The sequence below is a fragment of the Aythya fuligula genome, chromosome Z, assembly GCF_009819795.1.
Source record: "Aythya fuligula isolate bAytFul2 chromosome Z, bAytFul2.pri, whole genome shotgun sequence".
NCBI lineage: Eukaryota > Metazoa > Chordata > Aves > Anseriformes > Anatidae > Aythya > Aythya fuligula.
Genome location: NC_045593.1, coordinates 12,752,178 through 12,779,558, shown reverse-complemented (window position 1 = coordinate 12,779,558; position 27,381 = coordinate 12,752,178). Strand labels below are relative to the sequence as shown.

The window sequence follows — 27,381 nt, the reverse complement described above, 5'->3', positions numbered from 1 at the left end:
TTATTTTGACCTGTCACCAAAGAAAATAATAGTAGAATCTTCACTCCTTCAATAACAGTATTTCAAAGACAAAATTTATTACAAAATTTACTAGAAAAAGAGCATCAAAAACTTTGCTTATCAAGCTAGTAGCACTTGCTGTTTTGTACTGGACTGTTTTTTAGTAGAATGATAGGTTTTGAGATTGTCTTACCCAACATATTATTATGCATTAACAACATAATGCATAAAATCTTGTTTCAAGAATTAAGATCTGGTACTATACTCTTTCTTTCAATCTATAAACAATTGCACTATTCCTTTAGAATTCTTGGCCAGTATATTTTCTCTACTTTCTAACCTTCATAAGAACAGTGAAATACTTGATGATAAGCAAAAATTCTTAAGAATTCAGTGCTGACTCTGAGAACTTGATTGTAAGCTATACATTGCTGCTGTGGCAAATAAATCACCAAATTTTAGCTCTCACCCTCTTAAACTTATGCTTTTGATTTATCAGAGGAAGACATTACTAAAACTCTAGTAATCATAGTACTAAAGGACACTTAACAAAATTGTTTGGGTTAATTTATTTTTTTTTATTATTCTGGTGCAGTACTTGACAGTGCTGAATGTTAGGAATGACCTTTACAGACATTCTCTCAGGGTTTTGTTTGGCTTTCCGTATCATACTATTGTACGTACTATATAATGAAAATTTTTAGCTCAATAGATTCAGAGGGAATTCTGAATTACTGAAACCCGCCTGTTAGAACAGCCTTTTAAACATCACTGTAACTAGATACAGAACTGTCTGTGTCTGCTTAGCCTTCCTTGTCACACTAAACAAATGAAGTTCTTCTGTCTGCCTAACCATCATGTTGGATGTGATTTCTAAACTTTCACAATTACTTCTGTTGTCTAGACTCTACAACTTTTTTTTTTTTTAAAGTACAGTTTGTAACAATAAAAACACCATCAAAAGATTGTATCTGCATTGCTGATAGGATGAAAAATAAAACCTAGTTCTCACTAAGCCTGATAAACTGCTAGAATTGTTTCTAACAAATAATTTAGCTGTTTTATTCCTCATGAATGTCAAATAGTCTTAGAAGTCAGCTATGTAGAGATAAATGTGAGCAAGGTAGAAGGTAGTGTAAAAAGATATTCATTTAGCTACTTGAAGTAACAAAGTGAAACTAAACAAGGTAAGATGGAGACTCGTTCCCATTACGTACAACTAAAACAGTAAGATATGCTCCATTTTAACATTCATGCATAGAAACCAATCCTCTAGACAATTGCAGAGTAATAGTTGGACACTGACAATGTGCTATATTTTTTAAATACACAACTTCTTTATAAATAAGCCTTCAGTTGTCGTCTTTTAGATGTCTAATAATCATAGAATGGGTTGGGTTGGAAGGTATGTTAAAGACCATCTAATTCCAACCCCCTGCCATGGGCAAGCTTTCCTGGTTAGAGGCTCTGGTGGTTACTGTTCCCATTGGCAGGGATGGGGCTCTTATCTGACCCTGTAAAGTTGTATCTAGTTAACATGTTGAAATAACTTTTTTTTTTTCCCTCAATAGGAAGTCCGTAAAGTAAGCGAGAGTATCAAGTATAATCACCCCTTGAGAAAGTGTGTTGATACAATACTGAAAAAGGCAAGTAACAATAAGAATAGTTAAATAAATAAATAAAGAATTGCACATCTTTTGCAGTAACTGTTCAAGGAGGTGGGAGCACATCCTGCACCTACTGCTTGTTGTGTTCTTTTCCGTTTAACATAAAGTCTCTAATTGGCATCCTGTGGCTTTCTGACCAGACTTGGAGTTGAAATTCTTTATAGAAGGATTTCTTAAGATGAATGTAATTTTCTGATGTCTTTTGAGATGCATAGTATATTAGAAGTAGTAGCAGTTGATTACTTATAAAACCGTCTTCTGAAGTCTGAGGTATGTAGAAAATGCAATCTGTTTTTTGCTCTGTGCCTTATTCTGAATTCATTCAGAACACGAAGTGCGTTTTTGATAAACAGATATGGCCCTTTGAATTATTTAAGGATGTCATGCTGATCTGTCTTGAACAGGAAAATACGGACATTTCTTCTACTTGTAGAAGATAGATTTTTTTTTTTTTTTCCTTTTGGTACCGGCATCTATATTTAGACTGAGCTTTTCTGTTATGTGAAATGCTTAAAACATCTTAAAAATAATTAACAGAAGCCACTTGGTTTTCCTGCATCTTTCAGTCAAATTTCTTTTTCTTACCAGTGTCCTACTGAGTACCAGGAAAGAATGGGTAGGAACATGGATGATTATGAAGATTTTGAAGAAAGACAGAATAGTTATCCAAGTGAAAAAAGTTTGGTCAAACTTCACAAGCAGGTAATATATAATATGTATATATAATTACATATTATCTCACTAATAAATCACAGTGCCCAATTTGTGCTAATGTAATGAGAATAAATGCAAATCGAGCTAAAATTTTCAGATTTTACCTGAATAGCTTTCTTTATTTTTGGGGGGATGCTGCTTAACTTTTCTCAGCAAAAGAAAATATAAAGTTTAATATCACAAATGATCCAGATCTGTTTTCTAGATATGTGAAAACTGTTGTCACTAGACAACTTGAAAGTATTTTAATTGGCTGTGATGATTTGATGGCCTTGTAATGACTGGTTGACAGTGAGTTCTTAAAAAGTAACTAGTGAAAGAGTGGCATTCACAGAGACTCAAAAATAAAGTGGTATTTTGGAAATAGGAGGCTGTTAACGCTACAGATCAATTGTGATAAAAGAACTGCAAAACCTTGAAGTTGTGTAGTTCTCTTTGGACTTTTCTACTAAGATAGTTAACTGTCTGCTTTTGTGAGCATACTGAATTAATCTTTGCAGTTCTGTAATGTAGAATTTTTAACAGATTTTTGCAAGGCTTTTCTCTCATTTTTTGAAATGAGTATGTTGTAACCATAATTTCTTGGAATTTATGATAGGTAATTTATTCAGTACAGAGGCATCGTCGTACACAGGTCCAGTGGCAAATTCTTTTAGAACAAGCCTTTTACTTAGAAGATGTGGCAAAAAATGAAACTAGTGCAACTCGACAATTTGTTCATACGTTTCAGTCCCAGGAACCAGAGAATAAAATTGTTCAATATTTCTACACACCAACTGTTGGTAAGTGCTGTTAGGCAGATTTGAATATGTAAACCAATTAGTTTTATATTTACAGTTAAATTTACTGGATTAATTGGTAATGTTCTGTGAGAAGAACAGATTGTTTCATATGAAAATGTTCAGTTACAGTAGAAGGAAGCAAATGTGCATTTTGATGCATTTATTTAATGGAATAGCCATCAGGTATTAATTTTTTCACTTGGCCATAAATTTGAACTTTTTACAAGCTAATAGCTGTAGCCTGTTGCAATAGTCATTGAAAACTTTTGAATCTTTAGAAGAAAGAAAAATAGAAACTTGAAATTAATAAATCATGACTACCTTCTATATTTGTAGGATATTTTTGGGGTGTAAGCTCTTGTAAATTGAAGGGAAAAGGACTCTTCATCTGTCATGAATTGAACGTTAGGAGATGTGGTTTTTGGTGTATCTTCTTAGAAAGTGTCTTCTCATCATGTATTAACTTCTAATTTGTTGTGTATTAGCAGTGAGTTATTGGTGGGGTAGGATAATTTAAGCCTAAGCTTTATTTATGATAGAGTAACGGATGTACAAACAAATAAAAAGTGGGTCACCCATACTATTTGGGCTGAAAGTGAAGAGTCTTGTTTTGCTGCCCTTAATCATTTTTTGCAAAATTTACCCCCCAAATCCTACTCTTGTTTTCCACAACTGTGCATACAATTCCATAGGGCTGAGCCAAATCCCTAGGCATCAGAAAAGTTCTGAATTGGAATTTGTGGAGTCACATATTCAAGCCCTGATTTGAAGGGTGTGCATGCATTAAATTTATAACAGTGTTTTGAGAGAGTTCTTTTTCTGGTTGTGTTAACCCATTAGGGATGCATGTGTATTTGTTTTTCAGAGTGGTACTGGGAATGTCTTCTACGACCATGGTTTTACAGGGTTCTTGCAGTTGTTTTGGCCACGTTCTCTGTAATTGTCGTGTGGTCAGAATGCACATTTTTCAGCACAAATCCGGTTTTATCGCTATTTGCAGTTTTCATACAGCTGGCAGAAAAGACGTATAATTATATATACATAGAGGTAAGTTTGATCACTCAACAAAAACCTTTAGAGCTAGAGTGTTATTACAATAACAGTAGACCAAACTAACTTAAAAATAAGTCTCTGTAAATAATGTCAGCTTTTAGAAGCTCTGTAAAACACAAAATATGAAATTTTGTTTTTGTGAAGGAGGTCTGCCTCTTGCCACTTGTTATATTTGTCTATTACAGGGTGAAGTAGTAACCCCATTGTCATGAATACCAGGTGTAGAATAATATGTGCAGCATTAGCTTGGAACTTAAATATTTGACTTTGCGTCTGATTGACTGTGTGTGGCCCTTCTCCTAAATTGGAATGTGCTGCCAACCACAAATCCAGTTCTGGGAGGTGTGGCTAGCATATGAGTGCACAAATGTATCAGGAAAGGAGATGAGATGAAATATTTCAATATACTAATAAAGTAGTTTGAACTTAAAATACCCGTTTTTAATATTGTTTATGGGAAGAAAATGCGAAATCAGTCATAGTAGTTATAAATCACTTGTATTAAGGCCAGTTACATAATAAAAAGTAGTGGAACAAATGTTTCCAACATCAGTTGTGTTATGCTTATATGAAGCATGGAACATCTCAAGTATCATTCAAAATTTAAACTAGGAAAAAAAACCTCCTGAAACTCATGTCAGAGTTGGTGTTACTGTCCTATCTCAAAATGAAAAATAACACTGCAATCAACCTGTTGCATACTCAGACTATGTGCTAACACATTGGTAGAATTCTTGTGGTTTTAACCTGGACAGCAGCTGAACACCACACAGCTGTTTGCTCATTCCTGGTGCAGTGGGGTGGAGGAGAAAATTGAAATGGAAGGTTCAAGAACTTGCGGGTTGAGATTAGAACCATTTAATTATAAACAAACAAACAACAACCAAACATGACAAACAGAAAAAAGAAGTGAAACAAGTGATGCACAATGTCAATTGCTTGCCACCTGCTGGCTGTTCTCCAGCCAGTCCCCAAGCAGTGTCAGCTCTCCCAGCCAACTGCCCCATTTTTATTGCTAAGCATGATGCTATATGGTTTGGGATATCCCTTTGGCCAGTTTGGGACAGCTGTGCTGGTTGTATCCCCCCTCAGCTTCTTGTGCACCCCCAGCCTTCTTGCTGGCAGTACTGCATGAGAACCTGAAAAGTCCTTGACTTAGTGTAAACACTGCTCTGCAACAACTAGAACATTGGTGTGTTATCGATGCTGTTCTCATCCGAAATCCAAAGCACAGAATCCTACCAGCTACTAGGAAGAAAATGAATTTTATCCCATCTGAAACCAGGACGGTTCTACATTCAAATCTCACTTTTTTTTTCCTTTCCAGATGGCCTGTTTTCTTACCATCTTCTTCCTAAGTATTTGTGTTTACTCCACTGTCTTCAGGATCCGTGTATTTAACTATTACTATTTAGCTTCACATCATCAGACAGATGCATACAGTCTCCTTTTCAGTGGCATGTGAGTATGTGGCACATAGTTTGCAGATTTTCTGCTGAGTAGTCAATTGTATCAGTTAATCAGAATTGTATCAGTTAATCAGCGTATCAGTTAAACTCTCACTTATATTCTTTCATTTATAATCATATGGGTCTAAAACCTCCTGAGCTGTTCATCATTATTCTGTGATAATAGAATCACAGAACAGTTTAGATTGACAGGGACCTTAAAAATCATCTAGTTCCAAGCCCATTCCCGTGAGCAGGGGTGCCTTCCACTAGACCAGGTTGCCCAAAGCCCCATCCAACCTGGCTTTGAAGGCCATGCATCTTGTTATTTCTTAATATTTTTAATGCAAGAGATTGATTTAAATGCTATTATCTCTTACACTTGTGCAGGTTATTTTGCCGTCTTACTCCACCATTATGCTTGAACTTCTTGGGCTTGACCCATATGGATGCAACAATCTCTCACAGAGATACTCAGCCAACTGCTTACACATCGGTAAGTACAGAAAATATGGTATTGAGGCTATGTATGGTTCAGAGAATAGGAAAAATACTTTGTAATATTTTTTGTAGTGAGATTCAACTATTCATTTATTTTCTCACTAATATGAGACAGTAACATAACAAGAGTTTGGTAATGACTGCTAGCTAGACAGGAGTTGTTGAAAACTCCGCTTTTTTTGTTTTGGTCTCTGTCCTAAGAAAGTACAGCATTATGCTGGAGAGCGCAAGTTGTTTTTCCCTTCCTGACAGCTTTAGTAGGTTCCACTGGCTTTAGCATAATTTTTCCATCTTTATGGATTAATACCAAACCTAACTGGCCACTGAAAAGTACTGAGTTTGATTTTACTGAGCAATTGATTTCTGACAGCAAGTTGCATCTACCTTTGTTTGCAAGTAGTGTCCTAATGTAGTCCTTCTATAGCAGATGAAAATATCCACTACTTTTTAACCAATTCTGGATTAGGTGAGGTAAAAAGAACTAGCATCTTAAATGTTTTTAAGTGTTTTTTCTTTTTTTTTTCTGGACACTGTCAGTCAATTGTCTGAATCAGATCTGTGATAATAATTACCATGTATTATAGACTGAAAACACCCAGAAAGATTGTGCCATCTACTTGTATGTGCAAATACATCATTATAGCTTGCTCTTGTGAATTTGTTTTCCAGATAATGGGATCAATGAGAGTGCTGTCCTTCATTGCAGATGGATTCTATATATATTATCCAATGCTGGTTGTCATTCTCTGTATTGCAACCTACTTTAGGTAAGCAGTTTGCAAGACTGATCCTCCACTTCTTTTAATATTGGTAACTTCAATTTCAGCAATTGAAGCAGTTTCACTTCTTCAGCAATTCACTTCTTTTCCAGCAGTGAACCTGGAACATATTAATGCATCTGTGACATATTAATAAAAATGCAAAAGATAAATATATAGGGATCAGTTGTTTTATGTGAAATGTATACGTTTTAAGAATATCCTTTTTAAAACCATTTATTTTTACATTTAAATTAATTTAATTTCCCATTAAACATTCATTAATCAGATTGTGGGGTCCATTCTGTTCAACCTTCAGAGCCTACAAAAAATTAGAGTATGCTATTTGAAATTAAAATTATGGTGAGGAACCTATGTTTTCAGCAAGATTTTGCAATAAACAAAGAATCATAAGAGTTTCTACTAATCTAATGAACTTTCTAACAGACTAATAACAAATTTTTTCTCAGTTACCAGACTAGCTTGAAAACACAGTGTTATAAATCATTAAATCTTGCTTCCCTAAGCCACAAATTGCAGGAGTCTGGAAGGGTAATTACAGAAAGTCATATGCTTGCTTGGTCCTTAAATTGGCTTCGGAATGTCTGTTTCTGACCACTGTAAGAGATGAGACACTTTTTCATCTGACCCAGCTTGCCTGTGTTTATGTTCACTCCTTCAGTCTTGCAGTGTTTTTCAGTCAGAAGCTATGTATGTGTTAAGAGTCATCTGGAATATAGTTTGCCTTGAATGTCCTTCAGTAGCCTATGTACATTCACATGAAATAAGGCAACAAGAATCCAGTCCTAGCTTTTCTCAGCCTATCTTCAAGTTAGGTTGGGGTGAAAGAATCCCCAAAAGAAATGAGAAAGGACAAGAAAATGCTTTGTGTGACCTGTCCATGATGATCCTGGGTCTTCACTGTTACAGTGTAATAGAATAAAAGAAAGTAGAAGAATTTGATTTGCATGAACTCCAATGGTTTCTAAGGAATTCACATACGTGTGGAACTGAATGTTTAATTAAAATACATCAAGTAAGGCTGTCTCCTTTATTTAATCTAACTATCTTAAGGCTGAGATAGTACAGGAAAAATCTTCTAATGAGTATATAATGAAGCGATTTTTGAACATGATGTTGATGTTACAGTTTGTACAGAGGTTAACAAAAAAAACATGGATGCTCTGAGAAGTTTAAAAAGTTTCTGGATACAGTTCCAGAACTAGCTTAATCCTAGAAAAAAGATGGACCAAGCTTACTCTGACTGCCATCTGATGGGTATCCAAAATGATGGCCTACAGCTGAAAAGAATGCCAGGCATTTCTTCTAAATAGCAACTGCAGTGAAAGTAGATCTCATGTTATTGCTGTTTAAAAACAAATAAACAAAAAATAACATACAAATCATAATGTGTGTAACAGATAGTAATTTTCCTCTGGCTGAGGAGAGTGAATTGGATATGGTAAGCATGAATTCTATTATATCTAAGAAGTTTTCGCTTAATTGTCTTAAATCATTTGCACTACTCTCAGACCATAAGCATCTCACTACTTGCATAGGAATATTCCATTACTTTCAACTACATTTAGGAACCTGTCACTATTTTGTATTTTCTTATCTCTGAGGTAATCTTTTTTTTTTTTTCAATGTTGTTTTTTTCTTTGAATTGTCCAGAAATTTCTGAATAATGTTTTACATTTTGAGGTATCCAAACTACTATGAGGAAATTTCTACTGTGGAAAGGAAGAACATTTCTACCATGAATTAACGAAGGGAATTTCTATTTTTTCTATTTTTATTTTTTCACTTTTACCAGTTTAGGAACTCGTTGTTTGAATCTTTTGGGATTTCAGCAGTTCATGGGGGACAGTGAAATGACCTCTGATTTGATTGATGAAGGAAAGGAGCTAATCAGAAGAGGTATGTTAGATTCTCTATCCTGTTCTTCACAGAAAGTATATTACATGTTTCCGTGTCTGAAATGTTGGGGGGGAAAAAGAATATATAGCTTTTCAGTGTTAGGAATGGTACTGAGGCAGTCTACTTACTGCACACAATGCAACAGATTCACAATACAGGTTCCTATGTAAACACTATTGGACTTCATTGACATTTGAAGTAAAATACCAGCTTTACTTGTACAGTGTCTGTAATTTTTACAATTCAGTTAGGTTGTGTTCCTTTGAAGTCATTAGTATAGTCTAATAATACCTGAGCAGGTGCAGAGATCCTGTTAATAAAGTATAGTTACCACTTAAATTGTCTTTATCATTTTAGTCTTTGTGTGTGCGTTCACTGACCTGTCTAAATTCCATCGTTCCCTTTAGGATATTTTTGCCATTTCTGTTAACTATTGTGTTTTATCACAGTAAGCATATTCTGTAGAGCTGTTACCAGCTGTTTTGTGTTACCAGCTGTTTTGGAGAGCTCTTTGTTTTTTTTTTTGTTTGTTTGTTTTTGTTATTTTTTTTATTGAAAGAGTTCTTGTTTAAAGCTGTTTGCAGTCCTGAGTAAAGATCCAGAAACTAAAATCTGTAGATAAAATGTTATATTATACAATACTTTTACTTCTCCTTTCATACCTTATTAGAAACAAAACCAGCTAGATTAATTTAGAGGTTGTTTTGTTTTGTTTTTGTTTTTTTAGCAGGAAGGGTGTCACTCCCCTCAACAACAGATTACTATTTCTTTGGCATTGTAATGTTACACTTCCAACTGAATAGCAGATAATGACACAAACTATATCGGTCATGCTTTAGGCTTCCCAGAACTTCAAAAAGGTTTTTATTTAATAACACCCAAGTTTCTTCTTAATGTTATACTTTTTCCAGTCATTTCTTCAAGTTTATTCTTGCTTTGCCAACTGGTATCCAATTGTTATGTCTTGACAGAAGATATAAACATGATGAATTGATTTTAATGGGAAACTCCATAATGATAGAGAAGCAGCTTTGTCTTTGGCTTTATTTAATTGTATGAGTCATCTATTCAATGAGAACCCTGGTAGTTAACATTGGGTTTTCATTCCCTTTGAGAAAAGTCTGTGAATAACTATTTTTCTGTTACATAGCTGGACTTTTTTTTTTATTTTTAGAGAAAAGAAAACGACAAAGACAGGAAGAAGGTGAAAACAGGAGAAGGGTATGAGCATGTTTTCTCTAATCATAATTATAGTGTAGTACAATATATGGTAGGATTTGCTATTGCTATTTAATTCTTCTTGAACTATTTGACAAAAAAATGTATATCCTCCAATAACTGATGGAATCAGTTTAATCTTGCAGAATAGTCATGACTGGGGGAAAAAGATAATGTACATGATCATTTTAAAAGATGAGAGGTTGATTGTGGTCATACTGCTTGGACACTCTTGTTACTCAGTATGCGGTTAGAAAGACCTATGCCTATTGGTGTAACAAATGTAGTTCCTGTTAAGCGGGATCCCAATCTGTTGGTTTCAAAATAATCTTGAATGGCTTGCTCTCAAACCCTTCTGTTGATACTGCTCTGCTTGAAATAACTGTGGAAAGGCAGTGTTGGAATATTCACTTGAAATGGGTACTGTGTGCTCTCCTAAACTTACATGTTGTTTTGTTTGCTCATTGGTAATAATTGGCATGGGTTAGTTTTTTTTTTTTCGGAGGAGGGAATTATATTAAGACAGAATAAGTGCTGTTGCCACTGGGTAGCAAACAAAGTACTTGATTCAAATCTTTTCCAATGCTTATTGAGTTGAAAGATTGTAAAACCATATAATGGCTTGGGTTAGAAGGGATCTTTAAAGATTATCTAGTTCCAATCCCTGTGCTACAGGGAGGGATGCTACCCACTAGAAGATACAGTTGCCTAGGGCCCCATCTAACCTGGCCTTGAACACCTGCAGGGATGGGGCATGCACAGCTTCTCTGGGCAATCTGTTCAGTGCCTTACCACCCTCTGAGGAAATAATTTTATCCTAACATCTAATCTAAATCTCCCTTCTTTCGGTTTAAAACCATTCCCTCTTGTTACTACCATTATCTGCCTGAGTAAATAGTTTCTCTCCATCTTTTTTATAAGCCCCACATTACATGTAAGTACTGAAAGGCTACAGTAAGGTCTCCCCAGGTGTTCTCTTCTTCAGGCTGAACATCTTCTGCTTCCAGACTTCCTTCCTAGAAGAGGTGCTCCAGCCATCTGGTCATCTTTGTAGTCCTCCTCTGGACCTGCTCTAACAGATCCACATCATTCTTGTCCGGGGTCCCCAGACCTGGATGCAAGTGGGGCTTCACAAGGGCAGAGTAGAAGGGAACAATCACCTCCCTCAACCTCCTGGCCATACCTCTTTTCGTGCAGCCCTGTTGGCCTTCTGGGCTGCAGGCATACGCTGCTGGCTTATGTCAAGTTTCTTGTCCAACCTCCAAGTCTTTCTTGGCAGGACTGCTCCCAGTGGGTTCTTCTCCCAGTCTGTGCTCATGTCTGGGATTGCCCCAACCCAGGTGCAGCACCTTGCACTTAATCTTATTGAACATCATTAAGTTCACATGGGCCCACTTCTCAAGCTTGTCCAGGTCCCTCTGTATGGCATCCTTTCCTTCTGATGCATCAACTGCACCACTCAGCTTGGTGTCACCTGCAAACTTGCTGAGTGTGCACTCAATTCCACTGTCTGTGTCATTGATAAACACATTAAACAGCCCTGGTCCCAAGACAGACCCCTGAGGGACACCACTTGTCACCGGTCTTCACCTGAACGTAGAGCCATTGACCACCATTCTCTGAGTGTGGCCATCAAATCGATTCCTTACCGACTGGATGGTCCACCCTTCAAATCCATCTCTCTCCAATTTGGAGCTCAGGATGTCGTGTGGGACCATGTCAAAGGCCTTACAGAAGTTCAGGTAGATGACATTGGTCAGTCTCTCTTGTTGACTGATGCAGTTACTCCATCACAAAAAGCAAACAGATTGACTTGCCCTTGGTGAAGCCATGCTGGCTGTCTCAGATCACCTCTTTGTCCTGCATGTGCCTTGACATTACTTCCAGGAGGATCTTCCCAGGCACAGAGGTGAGGCTCACCAGCCTGTAGTTCTCCAGGTCCTCCTGTCTACCCTTTTTAAAAATGGGAGTGATGTTTCCCTTTTTCCAGTCACCAGGGACTTCACCTGACTGTCATGAATTTTCAGCTATGATGGAGAGAGGTTTGGCAACTCCATCAGCCAGTTCCCTCAGGACCATGGGATCCATGCCATCAGGCCCCTTAGACTTGTACCTTTTCAATTTCATCAGGTGGTCTTGAGCCTGCTTTTCACTTGCAGTAGGAGGGACTCTGCTCTCCAAGCCCTTGCCTAGATGTTCAGGGGCTTGAGAGACATGGGAAGTCTGACTGCCAGTGAAGCCTGAGACGAAGAAGTTGTTGAATACCTCAGCCTTCCTCAGGTCTGTTGTTACCAGAGTATAATTCATGCAGCTTCATTTAAGCAGCTTCAGTTAGCTGCAGCTTTAGTAATTGACTTACAGCATTTGGAATTTCGTAGACAGTCACAAAGAGAGGAATCCAGAGGATACATGTGAAAAATGAAATGACTAAGGGGGAAAATACTGTTCACAGAAAGGCAAGATAATCACAGAATTTCTAGGTTGGAAGAGACCTTAAGATCATCGAGTCCAACCTCTGACCTAACGCTAACAGTCCTCCACTAAACCATATCCCTAAGCTCTACATCTAAACGTCTTGTAAAGACTTCCAGGGATGGTGACTCCACCACTTCCCTGGGCAGCCTGTTCCAGTGTCTAACAACCCTTTCGGTAAAGAAGTTCTTCCTAACATCCAACATAAACTCCCCTGGCGCAACTTAAGCCCATTCCCCCTCGTCCTGTCACCAGGCACGTGGGAGAACAGACCAACCCCCACCTCGCTACAGCCTCCCTTGAGGTACCCATAGAGAGCGATAAGGTCGCCCCTGAGCCTCCTCTTCTCCAGGCTGAACAAGCCCAGCTCCCTCAGCCGCTCCTCGTAGGACTTGGTCTCCAGGCCCCTCACCAGCTTCGTCGCCCTTCTCTGCACCCGCTCGAGCACCTCCATGTCCTTCTTGTAGCGAGGGGCCCAAAACTGAACACAGTACTCGAGGTGCGGCCTCACCAGAGCTGAGTACAGGGGGACGATCACCTCCCTAGCCCTGCTGGTCACACTGTTCCTGATACAAGCCAGGATGCCGTTGGCCTTCTTGGCCACCTGAGCACACTGCTGGCTCATATTCAGCCGACTATCCACCATCACTCCCAGGTCCTTCTCTGCCTGGCAGCTCTCCAACCACTCATCTCCCAGCCTGTAGCTCTGCTTGGGGTTATTGCGCCCCAGGTGCAGGACCCAGCACTTGGCCTTGTTGAACTTCATGCAGTTGACCTCAGCCCATCGGTGCAGCCTATGCAGATCCTCCTGCAGAGCTTTCCTACCCTCAAGCAGATCGACACACGCACCTAACTTGGTGTCATCTGCAAACTTACTGAGGGTGCACTCAATGCCCTCGTCCAGATCATCGATGAAGATATTAAAGAGGACCGGCCCCAGCACCGAGCCCTGGGGGACGCCACTAGTGACTGGCCTCCAACTGGACTTGGCTCCATTCACCACGACTCTTTGGGCCCGGCTATCCAGCCAGTTTCTAACTCAACGAAGCGTGTGCCAGTCCAAGCCAAGAGCAGCCAGTTTCTTGAGGAGAATGCTGTGGGAGACGGTGTCAAAAGCCTTGCTGAAGTCAAGGTAGACCACATCCACAGCCTTTCCCTCATCCACCAAGCGTGTCACTTTGTCATAGAAGGAGATCAGGTTCGTCAAGCAGGACCTGCCTTTCATAAACCCATGCTGACTGGGCCTGATCAAAGTGCCTTGTGATGACACTCAAGATAATCTGCTCCATGAGCTTCCCTGGTACTGAGGTCAAACAGACAGGGCCTATAGTTCCCTGGGTCTACCTGCCAGACCATCTTGTAGATGGGTGTCACGTTTGCTAGCCGCCAGTCAACTGGGACCTCCCCCGATCGCCAGGACTGCTGATAAATGATGGGCAGTGGCTTGGCCAGCTCCTCTGCCAGTTCCCTCAGTACCCTTGGGTGGATCCCATCTGGCCCCATCGACTTGTGCACATCCAAGTGCCGTAGCAGGTCACCAACCAGTTCTTCATGGATAGTGAGGGCCACATCCTGCTCCCCATCCCCTTCCAGCAGCTCAGGGTACTGAGTATCCAGAGAACAACCGGTATTGCCGCTAAAGACTGAGGCAAAGAAGGCATTGAGCACCTCCGCCTTTTCCTCATCTCTTGTAACTAAGTTTCCCCCTGCATCCAGTAAAGGATGGAGATTCTCCTTAGTCCTCCTTTTTGTGTAGATGTATTTATAGAAACGTTTTTTGTTATCTTTAACGGCAGTAGCCAGATTGAGCTCCAGATGAGCTTTGGCCTTCCTAATTTTGTCCCTGCACAGCCTTGCAACATCCTTATAGTCCTCCCTAGTGGCCTGCCCACTTTTCCAAAGATTATAAACCCTCTTTTTTCTCCTAAGATCAAGCCACAATTCTCTGTTGAGCCAGGCTGGTCTTCTTCCCCGCCAGCTCGTCTTTGGGCACGTGGGGACAGACCGTTCCTGCGCCATGAAGACTTCCCTCTTGAAGAGCGCCCAGCCTTCCTGGACCCCTCTGCCCTTCAGAACCGCCTCCCAAGGGACTCCACCAACCAGTGTCCTCAGCAGCACAAAGTCAGCCCTCCGAAAGTCCAATACAGCGGTTTTACTGGTCCCCTTCCTGGCCTCGCCAAGAATAGAGAACTCCACCATTTCGTGGTCACTCTGCCCAAGACAGCTCCTGACAATCACATCCTCCACCAGTCCTTCTCTGTTTGTGAAGAGAAGGTCTAGCGGGGCACCACCCCTGGTAGGCTCACTAACCAGCTGAGTCAGGAAGCTGTCTTCCACGCTCTCCAGAAACAATCAAAGAGAGGAATCCAGAGGTTACATGTGAAAAATGAAATGACTAAGGGGGAAAATAATGTTTACAGAAAGGCAAGATAATTCTGGGACTAAAACCTCTGGGTTCTTCAGGCTCAGGGAAACTTGCCTTCAATTTTTGATAGTGGCCAGTACTGCAAAGACCTTTCTTCTGATGGTTCCCTCAGCACCCTACATCCCATAATTGTAGGACTTGCCCTCTATACAAAGTGATGTAGTAGTAAATGCATGACGTATTTAGTATACACTGAAATGATCTTGCATAAAGCAACAATTTTAGTTTCAACTACAAGCTCAATTTGAGATATTACCTGTTTTTTGAGTTTGTACTAACTACTGTAGCGCATCCATTTTTGAAACTTTTGGGGCTTTTGAGAGTATTACTTCTTACTGGATTATGATTAGATGTTTGATCTACAGCTTTGAACTGTAAGATTTGATGGTGTAAAACAGTACAGCAACTTTTGAGTATAGCAGGGATCCATATATGAATCTGAAATACATTGGATTTAGTGGAACAATTGGAAAAATTTCTATTGATACATGAAGTTCTCTCCTAAAAAGAGCGGGTGATATTTTTTTTTCTAGTACTTCATACTTTTCCATATTAAAAAGTTTAAATGCTACAAAGTTAGATGATGGAATGGAACAAAAAGAATAAGCTTAGTAAAAATAGCCTTTCAGATTTTTTTTTGTTGTCTGGGTATTTTACAATTCTACCACTAGATGGAAGGAGAAACCAGAAAACAGGAATGTTTGTCTTCTCACCATAACTTAGAGCATTTGAAGAACTTTGTAGATTTAATATGTAGCTTGTTTCCCCTGAGACGTTCTCTTCTAAAGAACATTTATTGAAACTGGTTTTGTGGAGGACTTACCTTGAGTTTAAAACAAAACAAGAGTTTTTGCTGTATAAAGGTATCAAAGAGTAACTCTTTTTGAAGTATTACTTTCATAGTATGTTGTAATTGACCAGTTAGCTTTGAATTGTGGAATATCTCTTAATGCTAGGTACGCTGTAGTTGCATTGCTCTTTACTCACAGCTAATGTTTTTCTTTTTTGTCTTTTTCTAGGAATGGAAAGAGCGGTATGGAAATAGAGAGGATTCTACTAGAAACAGGGTTGTCCACACAGAACAGAAAGAATCCAGTTTCTCAGAGACCAATACCAATAGACGTAAGTTTTGTGTGTTTTTTTTTCTGTTGTTGTTTTGAGTGTGTACATTTTTGTTTGTTTGTTTTTAGGTTTTTAATATCTTGTCTGCACAATTGCTGGCTGTATAAGAAAGACTAAATAGTTTCCTTTTGTCTTAGATGATGTGCTGATACATTTCCTTCCGTGGCATAGTGTTGCCTTTTCCGTTAAAGACACCTGAAAAGAGTACTGCGTTTCTTCCTGTCTTTTGACCAGCTGTAGTTGGAGATTCTGGCTGGTCTCAGTTACATGGTTTTCTTATGAGACATACACTGATTGCAGTCAGCATTGCAGTTTGTAACAAAAATACTTAATTTAGGACATGTTCATTTAATAACACATGTTAAAATACTGATGGCTTAGATTCTTATATGTGCAGTATTATTTTTCTTGTTGAAGAATAATAATGTTGAGACAAAAATCTTTGAAAACAAACAAACTTTCATTGTCTGCTTTAACTTTCCAAAGGTTGACTTGTCCTTGTGTCATTATTTGTATTAATGTTTTTAAATATATTTTATGCGCTCTTGTAAGCGAACAACAGGTGAGAAATGTAACTGAACAACTACGTATGACAGGTTAAATTAAGCAAAGTTGATAAAAGTTTACTCAATAAATGGGAAAAGATTCAAAAAAAAAAAAAAAAAAGGTAAGAAAAAGTGGGAGGTGGGGAAGCTTTGAACATATTTCAGAGACAGCTGGCAGATTTTTTTCCCCCCACACATTACAACAGTTGGAAACCCAAATTTTCAGTGATAGCCAAACTGAAATTATTTGAAATTATATTTTAATATTAACGATATGATTGTGCAGCATTCTGTAGGCACTGTGCCTACACAACAACAGCTGTAGGCACTGGCCTAGCGAAGGAGGCAGTAAATTGCAAAACAACTGGTTATTTCACTAGTTTGTTTTGAAATGGATAAATCCACAGAAAAAGAACAGAAAAACCTCCAGGTAAATTTTATACATATCTCTTTCACAGCTAGTTTAATTAAAAGTAGAAAGTAGGAAGAAGAATGAATGCTTTATTTATTTACTTCTAAGTAATATTTGTTTATAACTTTTGCAAAGAATGAAAAGAAAATGAAAAACTAGATTTCATCCTAGTTAAGGGGAAAATGAAAAGTTGTAGTCACATAGCTCTGGAAATTAAAAATAAAATCCAAATTACCTACAAATTTGAGAATGTAGCCAGATTTGGTTTAATATTGAACTTACTCTAGGTAATCACTCTTATGCTTTATCTGAGATACTAGCAAATTATTACACTGTTTTCTATTGTGTTTTTTTAAAGTTTTATGTTTCCACACACTCTAAGGTGTACATAGACCAAACAAGTGTCTTTCCTTTCTTTTACATATTCAGCACTGTCAAAGTACACCCGATCAAATGGTAGGACTGAGAGAGATAGAATAGAACTTCTCCAGGATGCAGAACCTTTGGATTTTAATGCAGACTCCATTAATGATGACCCTCTTGAATCAGACTCTGGAAGGTGAGGAATTTCTGTTTTATTTAGAATTAAAAATTAAAAGATATTAGCTCATATCTCCTGATCTGTAAAAGTTATATTGGATGATTTTGTAATAATAGCTTTTTAAACCATATTTGACTCTCACTAGCTCTTTTCTTTTTCTTCCTTCTCCACGAAGATATGAAAAATGTTTTAAAACCAGTCAAAACATGAAGGCTTTTCCATTTTTATTATTATTAGAAATGTTTGAGTTGAACATTAAATTTGTATGTTGGTGTAATGTGAAAAATATTGCTTATAAATACAGAAGTGAAAGACCGGAAGAAAGACCTACATATGTCCTATATAAGGTTTTCCTACAGGACCTCAGTCTTACAGTACTTCAGAAAGCTTACTTGATTTCCCTATATGCAAACATCATAAAGGATGGAAAGGCAGGAAACAGAACAGAGTATTACAGGCCAGTAGTTGCAGGAATGCAGCTGGGGATCAGATCTTGAGACTAGTGAAGTAAATGAAAATCTGAAGCTATTGAACAAAAACTCTAGGACTGTATGGTGTAGCTCTGTGTATAATAGAGAACTCTGTGATTCTCTGAATGTCTTTGCAACACCAAACGTTCTTAATTTTGAAACAGGTATCTTACTAGCTGCTAGGCTCTGCTTCATATTGAGGAAAGAAGTAACACATGTAATGGATGCTTTTTTTACCTAGTCTATTATGATTTAGAACCTTTAAATGATAAATCATTTTAAATTTCTTATAAGGAAGTTATACTTCGTGTTATTTTTCAGCTTAAATTAGCATATCAAATCCAATAAAAATTCCAAAGTGGTTTCTGTTGAGTTACATCTGTAATGTCAACAAATAAATGCCAGTTCAAAAGCATGTAAAGAATGCTGTTAAAGTACCCTACCAGATTCTGTGGATTGATTCAGCAGTGTTAGAAGCAGTGTTAGATTATAACAGCGACTAACTTGTATTATCTAGTGTCACAACATTTCAGAAGCTTGGGGTTGTTGGCTTTGTTCAAGTACAAGAGTTTAAAGAGAAACTAGCCTTGCAGTTCTAAGCATTGTTGACTTTCTAAACAGTGCGTGGAAGGGTAATAACCTACAAAAATGTACATAGGCTTTCTTATAATTATTTTGAGGCAAATACATTTCAAGTATATATCTGAAGTCTTCTGGCAGTTATGCAATTTTGCAGAGCATTCTGATCTTTTGCTTTAAGAAGGAAACCTGGAGCCAGAGAGTTTAATAGGGCCTTCTTCTATAACCTTCATTTCATAGAGTCGATAAATCAAGAGTAATTCCATTTAAAATTTCAATTCACTTAAAGATTGTTTGTGTGACATTGATATATTTTTTACTTTTTTTAAAATGATAGCTTCTGCAATAGTTATAAATGTTTTAGGACATTGTAATAGCACTAGGGAGGCTAAGTTCTGGTTTTGTGTCTGTTTGGGTTTTGCCTAAGTACTGCAGACAGGAAGTACATCATGCTTGTATCAGATTGTACTTGTGCCTTCTAAATCCTTTTGAAATATATATGACCAATAATTTGTGAAGATTCCTTTTTTTCCAGGTAAGTATGCAGCTGTTTGTTTTAATTAATCTTTATATGCTTCCTAGGAATACAGTATGTTCTGTTAAACACCCAAACAAGAAACTTGATGCTGTTTTTTAAAACGTTTGTACTATTTAACAAAAGCATTCAACTTCTTTCCTTTGTAACAGGAAGCAAAGTTCTTTAAGACTCCCTATGTTCATATCGCAAACCATATGTTTTTTTGATCACATGAGATTTAATTTAATGACTGCATAAAACATTCTCATGGAAAAAGTAATCCAGTAGAACTTCAGATCTTGTAACAATCATTGAGACTAAAGAAGCAAAGTGTGCAGTGAGGGTTATATATATTCTTGGGTCTTTATTCTTCTTTTTCCTGTGATACTTTTTCATACTTAAAATTCATTCTGCAGGTACCAGCCTGGTGGAAGATACCTGTCAATGTCTCGAAGCGTAATATTTGATGATGTCTAAACTCAAAGCTAAGGAAAATTCAGTGGACATGTATTTCTTAATCGTTGCTTGGAAAATACTGTATTTATGATATATCACAGAAATAGAGAAGACCATTTTTTTTTTTTAAATAATAATGAAGGAACAACTATATTTTGGAAATGCACATGTATTAGAACTTTACCACTTATGACAAGAATAAACCTGTTAATAAGAGCAAGTGTAGAGTCCTGCACCTGGGAAGGAACAACCACATGTATCAGTACGGGCTGGGGGATGACCTGCTGGAGAGGAGCTCTGAGGAGAAGGACCTGGGGGTCCTGGTGGATGACACGTTGGCCATGAGCCAGCACTGTGCCCTGTTGGCCAAGAAGGCCAATGGGAACATTAATGCTGGCTGCATTAAGAGGAGTGTGGCCAGCAGGTCAAGGGAGGTGATCCTCTCCCTCTACTCTGCCCTGGTCAGGCCTCACCTGGAGTACTGTGTCCAGTTCTGGGCTCCCCGCTACAAGAAAGACAGGGATCTCCTGGAAAGAGTCGAGTGGAGGACCACAAAGATGATACGGGGCCTGGAACATCTTCCCTATGAGGAAAGGTTGAGACTGGCTCTGTTCAGCCTGGAGAAGAGAAGACTGTGAGGGGATCTCATCAATGTGTATAAATATCTGAGGGGTGGGGGACAGAGGGATCTGGCCAACCTCTTTTCAGTGGTTTATGGGGATAGGACAAGAAGTGATGGCCACAAGATGGAGCACAGGCAGTTCCACACCAACACGCGAAAGAACTTCTTCATGGTGAGGGTGACGGAGCACAGGGACAGGCTGCCCAGGGAGGTTGTGGAGTCTCCTTCTCTGGAGATATTCAAGGCCTGTCTGGACGCCTACCTGGGCAGCCTGCTCTAGGGAACCTGCTTTGGCAGGGGGGTTGGACCCGATGATCTTTCAAGGTCCCTTCCAGCCCCTTCAGTTCTTTGATTCTTCTATTGTAGATGTAATTGTATGTCCATGTGGAATTTTTTGTAATGACCAAAAGGAGAAAACTAATAATTAAGTTAATAGAGAACAAACTTCCTAAGTATATCTATATCTAGGGCTCAACTTGAACAGTAATATTTAAGTTTCAAAAAGAGCGTTTTTGGAAGGATTTATTTTTTTGTATTTGAGCAGATGCTATGAGAGTATCTTGATGCATCCGAAGTGCAGCTATATCAGTTATTAAAATAATCATTTTCTAACTTTTTTTTCCTTTTTGAATTTTTATGCCTAGTCCAAAATCTGCTGATTTTAAATTAAGGCTTCTTTTGGTTTCAGTGGTCTTTGAATCAGACCCTGCATAGGCAGAAAATTTAATGGCAGGCTGTGCTCATAAATCTCGCTGGCATAAATTTTGGAGAAGTATATATTGATCAAGAAAGGTAACTTTTTTTTTTTTTTTTCCTTTTCTAATGCTATATAAAGATAAGTAGCATGTGTAAATAATTGAATATGGATGAGGGTTTCACCATCGTATGAACATGTGCAATAGCAAGAATACATTCATAAAGATATGTCTGTGTAAGATTTTTATAGTTGTAACTGAAAATCTTGGCATACTGATGGCTTTTTAAGTGTAAAAGAAATCTAATAAGAAAGCTGAGTTAAATTCTGAAACATTATAATTTGCATATGATTCAGGCACAACTTACAAATTTAGGGTATTTCTTTAGAAGAAGGGAAATACATAGCATGACTAGATAATAATAATAAACACTTTATGTCCCAAATGCCCTGGTTCCATTATGTATCTGTTTTTAAGGTGCCTGTACTTTGCAGTAAGTTGTTGCAAAAAGAATAAATGCTTACTCATTTAAATGCCATTCAAAAATGCCAATTAATGTTAATAACAGTGTAAAAATGCTTCTCATTAATTTCATTGGTGTACATATATTTTTGAATCGTAGTTAGTTGAATGAAGTTTGAAATATAAGGTTGAAGATATGGTCATAGTCATGACATCTTGTGAAATTTGATTAACTTAAAATGTTGCTTTATTGGAATTTGTCTTATATCTTTACCACTTAAAGTTTTCTTAAGTGCTTATTGCAAAACAATGTTGAATACTGAAAGAGAACATGCTTCTATCATAAATTCTCACCATGCTTAAAAAGACAGGCAACCCTTAAAGCATCTGGGACTGAGTTATTATGAAAAGTAAATTTTCATGAATGAGGTGTTCTACTAATTCTTAAAAGTAGTCTTTGTTTCCTGAAGTAACTGTTAATGGAAATCTAACTACCTCCTGTGATTTAGTACATTATATGTTCTAACAGTAGTGGTATTTATAATATATCAATCTGCCTGTTTTAAAACACTGTATTGTTATTATGAAGGAGGAGAAATACTCTACTTGTGTAGAAATAATTATGTAAATAAATGGGCAGGCATAAAATAACTGTCAATTTTGTTCTTAGGTGAATATGCTGAATGACAGCTATACCTGCATGTGTCCAAACTCATGCAATTTCCACTTTACCTGTAAGAGGGCACTTCTTTAATTTGTGCATTTTGTGTATTGTAAAAGCTTGATCAAAATCTTATGGCTGTATCAGGAACTGTAAGTTGAGAAAGAGACACTTTTTTAATGCAGGCTGTTCTTTAGGAACTTTATAATAGGAACTTTATAATAGCACCTATTTAATTTATAGTAGCTACATTTAGAAACACTATCTTGTATTCAGCCTTATCTGAAAGGGGATGTATGTTTTGGACATCCATCAACATGAATGTTCCAAGACTTTATATTTCTATTTTTATAACATGTATTTCATTTAATTGCCCAACAATTTTTGTGAAAATCTGTGAATGAAATAAAGGTGCAAGATCTTAATTTAACTCCTGAAATGTTACTACAAAGGGATCTAATTCAGTGCTAGTGGAAAAGTCACAGAAGGGATGTTTGCTTATCTGAACATTTGTGAATTATTCTTATCTAGCTGCAGTTTACTTCAGAGCAATGGTTAAAGCCTTCTCAGGGCTTGATTTTTTTTCCCCTCTCAGAAATCAGTGGAACAGTTGCTAGCAGAACTTCCTATTGAAGCATGGTCAGGATTTAATATACAAAAGCTAACTAGTCCCTGGTTTAAGCCCTCTGAGCAGTTTTAATGGGGATATAGTGATTTGAGGATCTGCTTTTATAAATTCATGGCAGTGGGGTTTCAGTTGCTAATACAGAAATTCTGAGCTCATTGAGGTGGGAATCCACTGACCTATTTTTGGATGTTGAAGTGCAGTAATGGAGTAACCAGTGGCTGCTTTTTGAAAGCCCAGAAATCAGAGCTCATAAAATATCTCAAGGGTTCTTCCCTGGTTTGTGCTTGGAGATCCCCAGTGCCACATCACGTAGCCCCTGGATATTGGGAGCTTAGATTTGAGTTGACAAGTGAAGGCATTATTTTATTCATGTGTTCATTACTGAACAACAGTTACTCTTGCTCTAAGTGCAATTGATAGGCTGATTAAAGTGTTTCAAAAAGTAATTATTAGAGCATATGACTAAATCTGGAAAACTTTCAACAAAAAATAGAGTACAATTATAAAAAAAAAGTTGTAGAAATAAGCTGTATGCCTGCATGACACTTGGTGCATACCTGAGCTAATTTTATACTAATTTGGTTACTGCTAATAAAAACAATGCAAAAGTTTTGCTTGGAAGATAAGTGCCTGAGGTTTTAAACACCTCTCCCCTCCCTCCCCAACCAAACTCTTGCTGAGTTCCTTGAATTCTACTCCTATTAGTACCCTAAAATATTTATATAAAATAAATTAAAATCAACTTTGGTATGTCTAAGCTGTGATTGTAGTATATGCTAATGGTTTTTTTGCAGTACATTTGATGCTCTGGATTAGATGATTTAAAATAAAACTGCCTTGCAAAATGTGCTTTTTGGAAACTGAATGTTAGCTTATTAATTTTGTCAGTATACAGTCATATTTATTTCAATTATATCTTTCTTTACAGTCTTGCTTTTTTAGTTACTGAGCAGCCAGGGTATACTTTGATTTTATCATCATTATCACACTTTCCTCAAGCTATGGACACCACCACCACCACACACAAAAAAAAAAAACAAACAACAGAACAACAAACACACCAAAAAACAAAAACACCCAAGCTAAATACAGATGTTCGAATATTTTCAAGTCAGATATGTAAACCAGTGAAAAGAATTCACATAAATAGACATGAACGTTGAGATGTGGGAATGACGACAGTAGCCACTTTAATACTCTGTCAGTGCTGGATTTCTGGATTTCTTTAAAAGTATGGAGAGCAAAAAGCTCTAGTCAAACTTCCTGTTCGTGCTAGATCTGTATTTCTGTTTTCAAACATCTAGAAATATACACATTCTGATAACTGCATTAAGAAGTGAGTCCTCTGCACTTGAAGTAAGGTGCGGCTCTTAGAAAGACTTCTCACTTCACATCACTATGAGGGAACATAAAGGAGACATTTAGCGAACTATGTAAAGGGCATAGGGCAAACTATGATATATTTTATCACTTAGGTACGATAACAAACTATACTACTGTAACTTACACTACTGGAAAAATCACAGTATATATAATATGTCTTTGTTTTGCAATCAAGCACCTGTAAAATAAATTGTCTTTAACAGTATTAATGGGAGTAGTAGGAAGCTGCTAATTTTTCAATACTATTGTTATTTTAAATCACAAGCACGATGAGTTTTAGATATGAAGTATTAACAATGGTTACTCTGATTTTCTGTAATTATAATTTTATTAAATTTATCTTGGAATACTGTGTTATATGAAAAATACATTATTTTGTTACAATTTTCATTATTGTTGTTAGTTACTTGCAATCTGAAGGGCATTTATGATACCAAACAGATCACTTTATGAAGGAAGACTTTTTATGAGGCTTAAGCAAATCTGGCCTATTCATAACAGAGAGCAATGTTTGAATCTGAAACAATATATTCTCTCCTAGCTTTTAACTTTTGTTTAAAAATCAGAAAATGATTGATTTTTACAAAGCAACTTACTGGTGAATCTTGTAAACCTTTTGAAATTTTTACATTCCTTTTCCCTAACGGGCTCTGCAGGAATATGTGCTGCTTCGTGGCAGTTCTATTAATACTATCTGTGCCTCTAATTAAGTAGTCTAGACTGAAGCTGAGACACTCCTACACCACTTACGTTAATAGAAACCCAGCGTTCCTAGCAGAATAGCACCTTGAACTGGATCCCTTTCTAGTATATTGATTGCTGTCATTGATTGTTGCATTAAATTTGGTATCTTCTGTTTCAGTCATATGGTAACCACCACCAGGTTCGTTCTTTGTTTCTATTAAAGTGCACTGGAATGTATTCCTCAGCATGTTTAATTTTGTGTGTGTTTTAGTTGTAATTGGCAGGCAATAATAATATGCAAATTCAGTTATTTCTTCAGGATAATGTTATATTTGACATTTCTATGAATTATAATAGTTTGATAGCTTAGCTATCGCTGTAGAAATTATTTTCTGTAGAAATATCTTATGTTTCTATGGAAGTATCTGGAAGACAAGGGAAATTATTTTTAAGTATAGCTATAGTAGTAGAAGACATTTATTCTCCAATGTATGTTGAGAATAGGCTGTAGGAGTGCTGCTTATGGATAGACTAGCTTTTGCCTTATGATGCAAGTATGTGTGGATAAAACCTTGTTTTGGAATTCACTGAGTTATAAATTTTTCTGTGTATTAAATTATTGATGTACTGGATATATTTTTGAATTGTATGTCAAAGAGTTAAGTTGGCATGAAATAAATCATTTCTGCAGTACGTTTTTCCCTGGTGTATTTTAGATATTCAGACTTCTCTGTAATGTTTTCTGGTAAGTGATCTCTCAGAGAAATTCAGCCCATTCCTTCCTTCCAGCTAGAAATTAAGTTTACTTTAGAAGACAATCATGGTTTTGTCACCTTTTTTGTATCTTCTTTAAAGCAGATTTAAATGGGAAAAGAATGGAAGATTTAAGAGGAAAGAAGCCTGCATAGCTAGACATACCATTGTCAGAGCCCAGGGCTGAGACACGGCACTTTGGGTCCAGTCCCATTCCTGACAGGTTGCCCAGGCTTCTGTGAACACAGGGAGGCTGTAAGCTTCCCACAGTGCCTGAAGGGATCCTGTAAGGAGCCTCTGTGTTTCTGGGGCTGACTGGACCCCTTGTACTTCTGGGGGGCGAGAGGTGGGGCAGAGGGTACGGCTCCTACATCCCTACTTCCTTTTCCTCCATCCGGCTGGAACAGAATTCCTTCAGCTGATACTGAGAAGAAAAGCAAGTGAATGTGAAGAGTTAACTCTTTTCTTTTACTACTTGTTTATTTATTGGTTTTACCAAAAAAAAAAAAAAAAAAAAAAGTAAAAAGGGACAAATATGAGTAGGGTGGCTTTCTTTAATAATGCAATTATTAAAATGTTTTATTGTCTTTACAGATGCAGTGGCTGTACATATTTTTAGGCTTCCTTTTTCATTCTGCTGAATGAAGCATTATTTCCCTTGAGAGGTACAGGATTATCTTCTGGATGTAGTAAATTGAAAAGTCATACCCTGGAGCAAGTAATAATTCATTGTATTAGCACATCAGATTATTTGGCAACAACTGAGATTGGTGTGACTGCTGCATTTGATTTGTATCATATTTGATCTGGAACTGTTGTTTTAAGTAAGTTGTAGGAAACATTTTGTCCTCTCAAGAGCAGTGTCTGCCATTGCTGCGGTAGGAATGACCCAGAACTGTTTGGAGGGACTCCTCCTGTCACACCATTTCTAGAATGTCACCCATTCTCCCTCCTTGTTACTGTGCTACCAAATGTCTCTTCTAGATCTTTTTGTTTATCATTTTATGTATTTGTGCACTCAGGATAATGTTGTAAATGAATGACACATGTGGATGTTATGAAAGGTTAGTGACAAAGCTCAATGGACTAAATGGAGCCATCTCATTTATCACATTCCAGGGGATGTCATTCCTCTGTTGACAGGAGACAAGACAAGAGTGGCAGAATGATGGTCTGTATATGCTTTTTTCCTTTTTCCACAGACAGTTTGGATGTTGAATTGAGTTACTCTCAGCATAGCTCATCAGCCACACACTTCCTCCAAACTTGCTGTCATAAGGTAGCTATTGTGAGCTTAACCCTATAGTTCAAAGGGGGGAATTCACTTTGCATGGAATGTTAACTTTGTTATTCATTGCCAGATTTTTACTTGCTTAGAGAGCTATATTGATTCTGTTTTTTAGTTCTCAGTGGTTGCTAATGCCACTATCTCACATTCTTAGCAAATGTTAAGTCTTTTGATACAGCATTTGGCTGTGAATTGTCTGGGTTGCGAATTAACCTCACTCTGCCCTTCTCCCTTCCCCTGTCTGCAAAGTGCCGTGGTGTGCCTACCGCAGCCTGGTACTTGTTTGTCCCAGTCTGCTCCACATACTGTGATCAAGATCTTATCCCTTCCTCTTCATAAACATCTTATCTTTTGCATCGTCTTCTCATGCTTTGGTTCAATAGACACAGTTGCCATCAGGGTTTTTTTTTTTTTCTGAGAGTTTTATTGAGTTGGTCAGGGCCAGACTCTGAAAGGAGACACATTTTTTTCTTCCCTTCTCAGAAAACGTGACCTGACCTGCAGAGAAAAATTCAGCTCAAAACCAGAGGTCAGACACTGGAGCAGTTGTATGAATGCAAGTTAGGCACAAACAATGAGAAAAGCTCTTGGGTTCCTTCCACAGA

The 27,381-nt window shown here is 37.6% G+C and overlaps 1 protein-coding gene across 1 annotated transcript in view; it reads left to right on the top strand.

Moving 5' to 3' along the window:
• Window positions 1-19,814, top strand: part of LMBRD2 (LMBR1 domain containing 2) — a 32,929-nt gene extending 13,115 nt beyond the window's left edge. Inside the window, exons 8-19 of the mRNA XM_032206144.1 lie at window positions 1,572-1,646; window positions 2,256-2,369; window positions 2,980-3,163; window positions 4,029-4,210; window positions 5,544-5,677; window positions 6,055-6,160; window positions 6,835-6,932; window positions 8,740-8,843; window positions 10,018-10,064; window positions 15,978-16,080; window positions 17,467-17,596; window positions 19,561-19,814. Coding sequence (XP_032062035.1) covers window positions 1,572-1,646; window positions 2,256-2,369; window positions 2,980-3,163; window positions 4,029-4,210; window positions 5,544-5,677; window positions 6,055-6,160; window positions 6,835-6,932; window positions 8,740-8,843; window positions 10,018-10,064; window positions 15,978-16,080; window positions 17,467-17,596; window positions 19,561-19,621 — 1,338 coding nt within the window. The 3' untranslated portion in view covers window positions 19,622-19,814. The remainder of the gene's footprint in view (window positions 1-1,571; window positions 1,647-2,255; window positions 2,370-2,979; window positions 3,164-4,028; window positions 4,211-5,543; window positions 5,678-6,054; window positions 6,161-6,834; window positions 6,933-8,739; window positions 8,844-10,017; window positions 10,065-15,977; window positions 16,081-17,466; window positions 17,597-19,560) is intronic.
• Window positions 19,815-27,381: the final 7,567 nt, after the last annotated feature.